General features: G+C 33.1%; 1 protein-coding gene across 1 annotated transcript; it reads right to left on the bottom strand.

The window, feature by feature from the left end:
* Positions 1 to 1,609: 1,609 nt before the first annotated feature.
* ATPsyngamma (ATP synthase, gamma subunit) lies at positions 1,610 to 10,550 on the bottom strand. The gene is made up of 8 exons (XM_089709557.1): positions 10,498 to 10,550; positions 9,078 to 9,141; positions 8,729 to 8,898; positions 7,554 to 7,632; positions 6,887 to 6,944; positions 5,581 to 5,738; positions 3,607 to 3,771; positions 1,610 to 2,191 (listed from the first exon to the last, which is right to left on the bottom strand). The coding sequence occupies exons 3-8, from the start codon at positions 8,890 to 8,892 to the stop codon at positions 1,925 to 1,927; spliced, it is 891 nt and encodes a 296-aa protein (XP_089565683.1). The 5' UTR covers positions 8,893 to 8,898; positions 9,078 to 9,141; positions 10,498 to 10,550; the 3' UTR covers positions 1,610 to 1,924.
* Positions 10,551 to 13,522: the final 2,972 nt, after the last annotated feature.

Here is a 13,522-nt window from a genome sequence, read left to right as displayed (position 1 = left end):
TCGACATCCACGAACCTAACTAACTACAATGTACTTAATTTTTAATTATAACCAGAGATTACGTACACAATTTATTTTAACACACTGGTAATGCTACACAAATTATATGCCTCATTGGAACTAAATTTATTCAAATGCACGCATATCACCAAACAAAGCAACCAAATGATCACGAAAAATAGTTTCGTAAGTCAAGCTTCACGATAATATGAACTAATCTCATGAAGAACGGAAGGGCTTAATCTTACCCAACCCTAATTCTATCGACAATTAATGTCTGCCACCACCTAGGTAACTATGACCTAGCCATTCAGATAATATCAGCGTCACAATGTCGTTAACATTTTTAAGGACGTAGGTATTCATCACGAGCGATCGGTTGTATCGAAAAACCTAAAACTGCTTACAAAGATTTTCTAGTCATTGTTTTCGGTGACAAAAATACTGTACTCATACATAAAAATAACTAGTTTGGCTACGAACTAACGAAGCGGTTTTCAACCGCATCTGCCGTGTTAGTGAGCCCGCAGATTCTGTAGAGATATCTATGTAAAGATTGGCGCACTTTTCACAACACGCTTTACGACCACTGTGTGCGCGATCAACAACATCTCTTGATACTTCGGATTCCTTGTAATTTTATTGAATAGACTAAGAAATCGTAGGTGATGGTCACCTCAGATGGCAGCCTCGGTACAGAATATTTAATACTTTGGTCCTTTGGTTGACGGTCGACTGCAGTGGCCGGAGCGGCGGGGGCTATACTCGTAGTAATTTGTCGCTATTATGCTTTACCTTTGAAACACTTTTGGGCCTTTTTTTTCTTTTGTGAAGTAATGCCGCGATGGATGAATAAAACCGTAGTTCCGCCGCTTTGACGGATACGGGACTTTGTCTTCGGGAATCGAACCCGCATTCAAACAATGTTATTAGATTATTTTAGATAGCGTTTGTACATATTATGTAGGTTCTATGCTGTAAAAGTTTCTTTGAAACATGGTGTCTAAGATGAATAAAATGTAATGCAAGAAAAAACAATAATTAGTAATGTTAGCTTTTTCTTGCATTGTACGAAGGTGTGGTTTAAACTATTGAATCTAATAAAATGCAGCCATAGATTAGTGACGTATGGTCAATAATATTATTATTGTTGGGATTTAAATTTTAACTGGATCATAAAAGAAAGGCGTATCTAACGCGTGAGTTTTTTTATAGGTAGATATGGTAAATTGGTGTACCCACTTAGTATTATTTTCTGCCTACATTTTTTAAATGAATTAGCTGTTATTATATTATAATAATTTCATTGAACACAAAATGCATGCTATATGCGCACGCGTTGCGAATACTCAAAATAATTAACGTAATTTTCCAATTGTAATTTGTTTTCTGTCGCCATTAAAGTAATGTACGCCACATTTACATTCTCAACTTGTATAATTGCTTGTTTCATCAAATTTGGTTCAGTATGAACCAACTAAAGCGTTAATTTCAATCAAATTTTGTTCAGTAGCATTGAATCGATTCAGGAGTATATTGTGATAGGTAAGAAAAGGCTTATTTGTACATTATGAACAGGATATTCAAAGAATAAAATAAAACGCAAATCTTCTAAATACTTATTTATTGCTAACCACCACTTAATCCTAACAAAGTTTTGTGTACGACAAGGAATAGAACGAGCGTCACCAAACACACATAAGATGTTGAAGCCAGTTATGTATTGCGTGTGATTACATGTATCCAGCGACTTCGTTCGGGAATGTCAGCATTGCATTAACTACGGCAGTAAATACGGGATCAAATTAGACGAAAAGTTTAATAATTTATTCCGATTAACAATTCAAATTTTGACATTGACAGGAAAAATTTTGACATTGACAGAAAGTTTCCCGCCAATTTTTTTTTTAATTTTTTTTTTCGTTTAGTCCAAGGCGGCGGCACCAGAGATAATTTCGATGAGCTCTCTGGTGATGACAGCTTGGCGGGTTCTGTTGAAGGTCAGGGTGAGTTTTTCGATCATTTCTCCCGCGTTCTTAGTAGCATTATCCATGGCCGTCATTCGGGAGGATTGTTCGGAACAAGCGCCTTCCTTCATCGCGTAGAACAACATGGACGCGAGGGAGAACTCCATGTAGGATTGCATCACGTCAGAGTCTAGCGAATCGTAGGTGGCGAGTTTGGGAGCCGTCTGAAATTTAAAAATAGATTTAAAAGAGGTTTTATGCTGTATTTACTGCTTTCCGAATCGGTGGTAAATGTTAGAAATATGTAATGACGATTCGAAAGTGCTTCTAAGGGCCGATTTTTCAACGCTTGGATAAAACTTATCCGTCCAATAAAGTATTACACGATAATATTAAAATGTCACGTAAACTGTCAAATACGGGCAATTAGAATACGTTTTTTAAAATGGTAGTTTTATACATTATTCGACGAATAAGTTTTATCCAAGTGTAGGTGCTGTGCTGACGCAGGATTTTCGGTCGCGTCGCACATTCACATAGCGTCGCCCCCCAGTTGTCCCATAGCTCGCGCCACCGACCCACGTCTTGTAGTTAATAAATTAAAATAGTATATTTTTGTGTAATTTAGAAGAATATATAATTTCCATTGACTGCATTCTTTATTTTCATCTCCCTACACACAGCTACACTAAACAAGCATTGAAAAATCGGCCCTTAGAAGCCGATATGTAATGACGATTCGAAAAGGCTTCTAAAAGAAGAAGAATTGAATAAATAAATGTTTGAGTTTGAGTATGGTTTATTAGTTATATAAGAGACTATAATATATGTTTTTGTTGACAATAAAAAATTGGAAAAATATTTGTTGTTTCATTTTAATTGCTATTTTATATTTCTTATAAACTTAGTAAGATTGGTTTATCACATCGGTCAATACCGAAAAAAAAAATTAACTTGAATGTAATTCCATTATTTTTGAAATTGCAATAACAGTTGCCAGTTTCAAAAATTGAGTCATCTACCTAGATTAATAATTATGACACTCAATTATTAAGGTAATACATTAATAATTAATATTTAATTTGAATTTGCCAGAATATAACAAACACATTTTAATATTATTTAATCTATACTAATATTATAAAGCTGAAGAGTTTGTTTGTTTGAACGCGCTAATCTCAGGAAGTACTGGTCCGATTTGAAAAATTCTTTCGGTGTTAGATAGCCCATTTATCGAGGAAGGTTATAGGCTATATATCATCACGCTAAGACCAACAGGAGCGGAGTAATGCGGGTAAAACCTTGGGGCACAGCTAGTGTGGAATATAACAGTATGATTTATTGACACTTACATAATTATTATAATCCATACTAATATTATAAATGCGAAAGTAACTCTGTCTGTCTGTCTGTTACTCAATCACGCCTAAACTACTGAACCAATTTTCATGAAATTTGGTATGGAGATATATTGATACCCGAGAAAGGACATAAGCTACTTTTTATCCCGGGAAAATGACGCAATCCCGGATATCCCACGGGAATGCGTTTTTCTTTGACTGCGCGGGCGAAGCCGCGGGCGGAAACCTAGTTATAATATATAATACATAATAAATTTAATTTTTAATCAAAAACATACCTCAACAGCCTTCAGGCTGAACAGTGGCAGGTCAGACTGTGAGTAGGACACCACAGACTTGAACTTGTTATAGACAATCTTGCCGGAACCAAAGTCATAGCCCGAGGTTAAGATAGCGTTAGCGATGGTCGCTGCATCCTTGAATGTAGGGGGCAAGCGACCGATCTGAAATACAATAATTTTTTTAAATGTTATGTTTTGTTTTTGAAACTTACAATTTTAAACCCAGATCTTTTTAGATAATTTATTTTTTATTTTTTTTTGAAACATAGCCAGTACGTTGAATACTCACTACATTTAAACCTTAGATTACAAAATAAAAGACAGATGGAGCGTTGCCGAACTAAACCGAATAATTTATCGTCATTTCCATAAAGCTATGTGTGCTGTCATTTCGCCGTTGCACTGTACGTACACGGTGCTTCTGTATGGGTGTTATGTTACCAGATATTGAAAATTTTCCCCGACTACGGAAGAAAGAGGGTTATGTTTTTCGAGTGTAGGTATGTATGTATAATATTTCTTTGACACGCCCTGCAGTATAAACTGTTGGATCGATTTTGAGTTGTGACTTATGAGGTGTCATTGCAATCATCTGAATTATGAAGGTAGCTGTGGTGGTAGTGACGTAGGCTACATAAATTATTAGCAGTCATGTTTTAATTTTTATTTTAATATAAATTCGGGTTTTTGATATTATTTTATAATATTGTAAAAATTATTTTATCACCTATCTACTAAAGTTATACATGGACAAAATAATTTTATTCAATTTTTATTAAATAAATTACATTAAATTTATTAAATAAATTACATTAAATTTATTATATAAATTACATTAAAAAAAGTTTTTATTTTTCAAAACATATGAATGCGAATAGCGGTAGTTTTTAGTCGAGAATGCGGGACATTTTATTTTCATCATATCCATCATGTGTTCACATGAATTAAATCGCAAGCGAAAACGACGCTTTTTATAAAAGTAACAAAAAAATGTATAATACTTTTTAAAATAATCTAATAATGACCATGAACTTTTATTGCACTATACAAATAATCACATTCACGATCGAAAAATCCAACAGCACTACCCCGAATATCTTTTAACCATTTTACCCCTAAAAATGGCAAATTCATTTTCAAAATACTGGCAGCATACGTTGAAGTTTTGAATTCCTTCGTATTTGTAAAATTATTATTTGTATACAAAATTAAATAAGCCAAATAATCTACAGAAAATCTGTAAAACGATGTTTTATCTTTTTGTTTGTTTTCGGGAACAAGTTTTACAGCGTTTTAATATCACAAGACAGCATTTTTTTACTAAAATATCAAACCCCTTTTGACGTATTGCATGACACTAGAATCGCTATAGCACTAGCGGAGGAACGTATTCGTTTTTGATTTCGTATTTTCTTTGACAAGGGCGATGAAAGATTGACATGCTCCATCTGTATTTTATTTTGTAATCTAAGATTTAAACTTACCTTAAAATACAATAAATAGGTTATACTTATAGAAAAAAATAAATATTTATTTCTTAAAATTGAAATGAATACCATAAAGAAAAAAGACGGGTTGCACTACGGGAGTGCCGGCAGAAGTGAAAACTTGATTATTAACGTTGAGCATGTTTGATATCCATCCGTCTTAGAGCGTAAACGCACTATGCGGGTAGCCGTCCGGCTGACCGCAATCACAATTATGTACGTAATATTCATTTCTATGCGCACTGTGCGGTCTGCGGTAGCCGCATCGCAGTGCGCATAGAAATGAATATTACGTACATAATTGTGCTTGCGGTCAGCCGGACGGCTACCCGCAATGCGGCTACCCGCATAGTGCGTATACGCTCTTACGCTTTTTCGATCAGGTCACGTGTCCTGACGCGAGTTTAAGATTTTATACCCAACGCCGCTAAAGAAGTTTTCACTTCAAAAATTCATACAAATATATCAAATAATTTTCCCGTACCTCATTAGCCACACTAATAATGTGCTTCCCGTACAGTCTCTGCAGGATGCTGCGCGACTTATCTCCCACACAGATCACTTTGATGTTCTCCGCACCAGGCTCGCTCAGCTTGCCGCGGATCACCTTGGACACACCCGTGTGGACTGCACCGCAGAGACCTGGGAATTATTAACGTTATATAAACACATATATTACATTATATAAAATAATAATAGTTTAAAAAAACTAAAAAACACGCTTTTTATAGAAAACCGAACTAAAAAATAGAAAATTTTTATCAAATTAGTGTATTGTCAAAGTTTGGACGAAATCTGGCCGTTTAAAGTGGGTCAAAATCGCGCCCAAAGAAGTCGGTTACAAACAAACATACAGGTGAAGCTAATATAAAGCGTGTAAAAAAGACGTGTGTCACTCGGGGCCTGCCGCGGTAAAGCTATTGCATGCTATGCCTTCAAGCCACACCTCCGCGCCCGTCGGAGTGGGGAGCGTGAGGTTTTTTCGTTACGGAATTTTTCGATTCGGTCCCCGCGCTCAAGGCCCGCGATAGAAGCTATGCAATAGCTTAACAATTGTATAAGGTATATTTGGGATTTTTTGACGTGACAACGTCTTATAATTCGATAGAGCCGCCTGCACGCATAAAAAAACATGACTCATGCGGCGTTACCTCGCTCTGAGGCGTTCCATGTAATGCTTGAAGTGCAAGCGAGAGCGCGGAACGAGCGACAAAGAAGCACAATCGGACGTTGTCACGTTCAACTATCGTCAGTAAACCGACTTTACAGACAACCAATTTTTTTTTCAATATTACGAACAATGCGGTGTTTTGTAATTATAGTATGTTAAAGTACAATATAATAAATAATATACTGTTTAAAAAAAATCTTATCCGACACGGGACACCTGGCATATGTGAAACATCGACATTACTTTGTATGACGAATTTGATAAAAACTAACCATGTATATATACTATCACTAGCTTACCGCCCGCGGCTTCGCCCGCTTTGTCTAAAACCTAATAAATTATATACTAAAACCTTCCTCTTGAATCACTTTATCTATTAAAAAAACCGCATCAAAATCCGTTTAGTTTTAAAGATTTAAGCATACAAAGGGACATAGGGACAGAGAAAGCGACTTTGTTTTATACTATGTAGTGATATAGCTATTGGTACAGAATTCAAACTCAAACATTTATTTATTCAATTAGATTTCTTTCAGAAGCAGTTTTGAATTGTCATAACATTGTTTTACCAATTACAATTCAGAAAGCAGATTCGATTGATTGATTGATTAATATTTACCTCTGTCAGAAGTCATAGCAATGTACAATTGCTTGGGCTCGTCTTCAGGTGGGGCAACCTGTAATATTTATTTACATCAATAAATAAAAATATAAAGCAAATGTAAAAGAACCCTAATTATGTTTATACCAATGGGATAAAAGTCCTTTTTCATCTGCTATAATTGTTTGTTTGGTAAGTATCTGTAATCACAATATAAGGGTTTACAGGGTGTTCGGATTTAGAACTAAGATCACAGGAACATATAGATTTCCATATGCAAATAACGTTAAAAATAGCCTGTATAAGGAATTTTGATAAATTTATTTTACTTTTTTTTATTTAATGCTTGGATAAAATTTATTCGTCAAATAATGTATAAAACTACCATTTTAAAAAATGTTGTGTGGTTTTATGAAACCACGGTAAAAGTGAAACTGTTCGAACGGTTCCGAACACTGCTTTATACCTACTCGGCAGCCGACCGTCACGCGACATGCGCTACACAGACCAAAAAGTTTGAGACGATGTAATAAAAGTTTCACTTTAAAACGTATTCTAATTGTCCGTATTTGACAGTTTACGTGACATTTTAATATTATCGTGTAATACTTTATTGGACGGATAAGTTTTATCCAAGCATTGAAAAATCGGCACTTTAGTCTGCAACAAATTGTAATATATTTACCTCTGCACGCTCGTAGAACATGACGGCACCTTCACCATATGGGCGGGCGGCTTTTAGCTCGCGCTCAGCACGGGTGTACCTATATTTAACACAAAAATTGGTGAATATGGGCCCCTTAAGTGATATAATATGTAGCTATATTAAGTAAGTGAAGTCCTATGTCCCCAAGTGGGGTAAGGGGCAGATGCATTAAACATCTGTTTCACTGATCGATTTTCTTTAGGGACAAGTAGGTGATCAGCCTTCTGTGTCCTGCCAGACCGAGACGTTTTTTTTTTTTTTCGTCTCCACCGGGAATCGAACCCAGGACCCCTCGGTTCTACGCTCATGCGTCAACCACTGTACCAAGGAGGCGGTAGCTATATTAGATATTTCATATTTACTTATAATTAGTGTACATTTATTTTACTATTAATTTTATACTAAATACTAAAGTACTAAAGTACATACTAAAGTTATCACATAGAAATGTGTATCTATTATATTATATACCAAGATCTAAGTCATATAAAGGTCAACCAATAAATTGTACTCTTTTTTTATTCAATTTAGTTATAAGGCTTCCTCTATGTGATAAATTAATTAATTGATCAGTTCAGTAACTAAATTAAGTCTTAGAAGCTTAGAAGTCAACAAGAAAATTTGTAAGTTAATGAGCAAAAGCAAAATTTGTCCTTAGGGTCGGCCATAACGGCCCCTGACAAGCCTTTAAGTTTATGCATGGATTAAAGTTAGTGTGATTTTTAATTATATATACCTAGTTTCCCTTACTTCTTAGTCAGGGTTATCATTCGATACAAGGATATTTTCTTTAATTAATTGGTTATTTACATACTAATAAGTAAAGAATACTCCTGGAATTTTCATGACATAATATATAAACAAAATCATCAATTTAGCAAATTATTTTATAGCATGTTATTACTAACATATTCATGCAAAATACCAACTCGTTAAAAAAAGGTATGCCAAACATTTTTTCCTGGAAAAATGACATAAATAATTACCTTTAATAAATTTTAAAGTATCGCGTATTTTCAAAGTAGTTGAGCAATTTTGCAAATTAAAAAACAATTTGATAAATTTTCAAACATTCGAACTTTCAAAAATCGATTTTGACATTCCATTTGAAAATGGAATAGATTTTATTTTTCTTATTTGAATAAAGAACTTACTTGGCAGCCGACACCATCTTCATGGACTGGGTAATTTTTTGGATATTCTTTACCGACTTGAGACGTAGAGAAATCGACTTCAAAGTGGCCATATTACGGTTCTGCTGATGGTTGACCACCATGGTCACCTGGGTGCAGACACCCGGAGCTAAGCGGCCCAACATTTTGCCCTGGAATATCACACACAACAAAATCAGATGATAAAAAATGCAGGTTAGGTAGCAAAGTTATGTAAGAGCTGTGCACTTGATGCTAAAAATGTTGATATGTAATACATATTTTACAAAGTTCTGTAAAATGATAATAACGATAAAATAGATGTCAATGAATAATTAGCACTATTACTAACTTTTTAAATTTTCTAAATAATTAATTTAACACCAGTCCAAGATAATGTCGCTGGTCGGAAGGATCAGTGGGTCGACACTTAGAACATCGTTTTGGTTAGGCTTACATTATCAAGCAATTTTAAACTTCATTCAATTGACATAGAGTTCAAATTATTTTGTACTTTTCCAAGACCTAAGGTCAAGTCTGGCCTGCCAACATTTAGAAAAAATAAAAATATTTCTAATGTTGGCCTCTCCGATGTAATCATATAATAAAAGATTTAATATTTTAGTTTTATTTATTATTATTTCTTCTTTTTTTTAAACCTTATTTTTGTACATTTTAATTTTTAGCTAGTACAATAATAAATTATTTCTTTCTTTCTTCGATTTCTTGTCAATGGTTAAGACTTAAGCATAGACAACGACTTGATGTTGATTTGTTGTTTGAAATTTGAATTCAAAATGGCGTTTTATTTTATTGTTTTGATGGTTGTTAAACAAAATTTGTTCTTCGTATATCGTAGATTTTGTTATTTACTCAGTTAATGTACAGTACATTGAACTATTTAATTTGTAATATTTCTGCCAAAAGTGTAAAAAGAAGAAAAAGTCTTATATTGTGTAAACAATGTTAAAATCTTTGTGTGTAGATAATTGTGATTTGTGACTAAAATATTTGCAATATGTACCCAATGACTGTTCTATATGGAAGATAAAACATAATAATTACAAAACAATTTATGAGAAAACGTCTCTAATACGTCATGTTCTGGCTGTAGAATCAATTGGAGAGGAGATATTATTATGTCCAAAGAAAACAACGGCTTCTTCATATACAATTCCAATATGGCGATCCGAACGGCAACGATATATTGGTATCGAAATTTAGAACGAGATTTAATAGAAATCCCGCAAAATATTTCAAGGAAAAGTATAAAATGTGAATCTAGTTGTATTCACATAATATTTAAGCCGAATTAAGTCCTACATGCCTAAATAAAGATATTCAGTAAAATTCAAATGGAATTATCAATTTTTGCAAGATTTTTGCTGATAATAGTGTGTTTTAATATTATATAAAAATGTTATTAAATAATAAATATTATAATAAACTTATTGATCTACATTGTTGGTGTTTTATTTTTAATTTCCCTTAATTTGAATATGGATGAGAATAATTAGTAGTGCTGTTACCCAGCATCGATAATTTTATCGATATCGATATGAAGTTTTATCGATACCAGCACTCATAAAGAGACATCACTAGCAACGACAACTTTTAAATGTTGGCAGCAATGTGGGTCATGTTTGACGTAAACTTTTCATAGGTTGGTATATAAGATTTGACCTAAGTAATACATGCATATGTGTGCGTGAGCTCGAAATCGAAGTACTGAGTGCCGTCTCTTACTATATTACTTGCTCTGTGGGAAGGATGGTAAACGATGACGTTCGGTTTTTGGGTTTGCCAGTTTATTATCCAATTAAGATATGGCAACTTGGTGTCTCATTTAATAAATTAATTAATATTTGATTAAATAAATTATTTTACTAAAATATGATAAGCAACACGCACATGTATTAAAATATGGATTCATAAAACATAAGCATTAGCCTTGCAAGAACCCCTGTATACAGTGTACAGTATACAACCACTTCTCTAAATTAAGATTTCAAAAAGGGGAAATATGCCTCATTAATACTATAAAATACTAGTTGGAATTAAGATGAATGTATTTCAATAAGTATTTTTTAACAATTTATATTTTCTTTGTGTTAATTAATATTACTTAAAATTAGACTTATTATCATTTTAGAAGAAAATCTATTCTACCATCCGCATATGAAACTATAAACCGTTCACCTTAGATCATTAAGCCGTTCACAAAACGAAATCTATATAAATTTTCAAAGGTTAATTAATGGTCATCAACATTAAGTTAAACTTGTTTATTCATAAAAAAGGAAACAGGGAGCAGGTGGTACTGAGTTTCAGTCCACTCTTTGTATTGCTAAATTAATTTTATTCAAAATCAAATACCAAGTATCATAGCGCCGAAAAATATTAAAAAAATCTTCTGTCAACTGTCAAACGTCAACAGTCAAGCTGATTGAACATTTGATTTTATTATTTTGTTGTCGTTCGTAGAATTTTAATTGTTCTAACGAGGTTCTAACAGTATTACTCATTTGTGTTAAGAATTTGTATTCATTTAGTTTTTTATATTACCCTCCAAACAAGCGATTTATATTGTTATTATATCCATCATTAGTATCCAGTAAAATAGCAAAAATGGTCAAATTAAACACGCCGGAAAAGGAGGAAACAACAACAAATACTCAAGAAGCGATACCTGAGATGCCTGTGCGAGAAACAACACAAACTGACCACTTGAATAAGAAGTTATTAACATCTTTATTCAATAGAATGAATGAGGAAGGAGACTCGCCGCTTTCCAAAATGTTAGAACCAGACAATCAAGCTGACGATGATGACGAATGGAAGTAAGAAGTATAAAGTATAAACTGAGGCTATTAATGAGTATTAATTGGTTTATTCACTATTGTATCGCATTTATAATGTTTATTAAAGTATTTTGAATAAAGTTGTCACTTTTTTACACATTCCTATTTATATTTAGTAGCTTTTGATCATGTTCGAATAGTAAATCTAGACCAATCTCGAATTCACAAAATAATTCATTAAAATTGGTCCAGCCGTTTAGTTCAGTGACAATACAGAAGAAATGTATTTAGATAACTATGTAAAAACATAGGGATCCTTTAATTAATAATTTTTACATGCAAAAAGTATATTTTACAGTCACATGTTAAACTGCATAGTTTACTTACTCTGTGCTGCATAGTGCATATTATTTGGATTGTTTACTAACATTCACATTCTTAAACAATTTTTTGACTGTGTAAAATGTCCTATTATCAGACAAGGCGTGCCTACCTGATTAACTTGAGTGCATTGATCATCGATTATGGGTTGAACTATGTTAATAATGTCACTTAAATAATTTATATTTTAAACTTCTATAATTTTAACTTTGGTAACTTTTCATTTTTACAAAGTTACATCCCTAAAAATAGAGTTTCATGTGTGGTAATATTTGGTTTGATTTACTTCTATAGCTATATCAAAATATTCAGTTTTTGTCATTTGTAGAAAACTCTCTCAAAAAATCTATGTTTTAAGGGCAAATCCCAATTACTTTTATTTTTCTTTAAATTTAAATTTATAAAGAATAGAAAAAATTCGATCACGAGGCGGGACTCGAACCCGCATCCTTTAAATTTTTTAAGTCTAAATTTATTGAACATTCTTATTCATATCCTCCTATTTTATGTCATACTTTTATTATTATACACATATACAAATATATATAGGGTAAAGGAAGTCTTAACTTCCAGAGATAAACAGAATATATGAAACTGGTTATAAGAATGCTATTTATACAGTATCTTGCCTTAGAGCATTAAACCATTAATGCCCTAAGTATCTTGCATACACAGACCGATAAATTTAGATGTCCATTCATGGGCCCTCTTCACAATGGGCAGCCTTGGGGCAAGTAGTAAATCACGATATGTATTGGCCGATTAAGAAGAGCTGGAAAGTCAACACATTTAAACATTGCACATGTGTAGTGTCTGTGAAGACGTCATAGTGCATACGCATCATGAAAAGTATGTCTGTCTCTCTCGCGCGCAGACTAGCTTATGAGGGTGAAGGGGACAATTATTGTTTTTATGTTGCATTTGTTTATAAATACAGGGTGATGTAATTTAAACAAAGACGTTAGGTATATCTACTACTAACTATATTCGACGAGATACTTCGCGGCACGCGGATAAGAATATTTTTTAACTTTACCTAGGTTAATTATTAATTATGTAATCATTTTAATAAGTTTTGTAAACAAAATGTAAACGCCGTAAGTTAAAATTTTCATACATAGCTGAACAATACAGCTTTTATTGTAATGTAGCCTTATCTCTTACGTGCTAGGGTTTCGCTTGTATTGTTTCTTGTGAGTGAGCGCACATGTTATTTGTATTGTTTATATCGTTATTTTGAATATGACATGAAATTTAATTATTATTTGATAATTGGATGATTATCATTACTATAATATTACAATTGATTATGAGAATAAATAATTAAGTTCATCGATTGAGTTACTTTTAAATTGTTATTTTACATATTATAAATTATGAGAGCTTTCATAATTATATTTATCTACAACGCACTCATTTTACAATTCAAGTCTACAATAATAACAGACAATAATTAAACTAGAGTCGCATTTATTTTTGAGCATACTGTATAGTAAAATTGCATATGTGTGAGTACTGTGAAGATGCCAGCTTTCCTTAATCGGCCAGTAGAGGGCCTAAATGGCGGCAAACATCGACGATATTTTGTTGGGCCAACTCTGCCCATTGTGTAGAT

The sequence above is a fragment of the Colias philodice genome, chromosome 22 (genome assembly GCF_061535455.1).
Source record: "Colias philodice isolate Cphi_HAF_F1 chromosome 22, ilColPhil1 Martin Lab GWU primary, whole genome shotgun sequence".
Lineage (NCBI taxonomy): Eukaryota > Metazoa > Arthropoda > Insecta > Lepidoptera > Pieridae > Colias > Colias philodice.
Note: the sequence above shows the minus strand (reverse complement) of the source record. Positions and strands in the feature narration are given on the sequence as shown.

Bases quoted from the DNA above. Each gene is read 5' to 3' on its own strand.
- ATPsyngamma (XM_089709557.1), bottom strand. From the start codon at position 8,892: ATGTTGGGCCGCTTAGCTCCGGGTGTCTGCACCCAGGTGACCATGGTG. The intron at 7,633-8,728 runs GTAAGTTCTTTA...TGTTAAATATAG, and splicing joins AAGATGGTGTCGGCTGCCAA to GTACACCCGTGCTGAGCGCG. The intron at 3,772-5,580 runs GTACGGGAAAAT...ATTGTATTTCAG, and splicing joins TTATTAGTGTGGCTAATGAG to ATCGGTCGCTTGCCCCCTAC.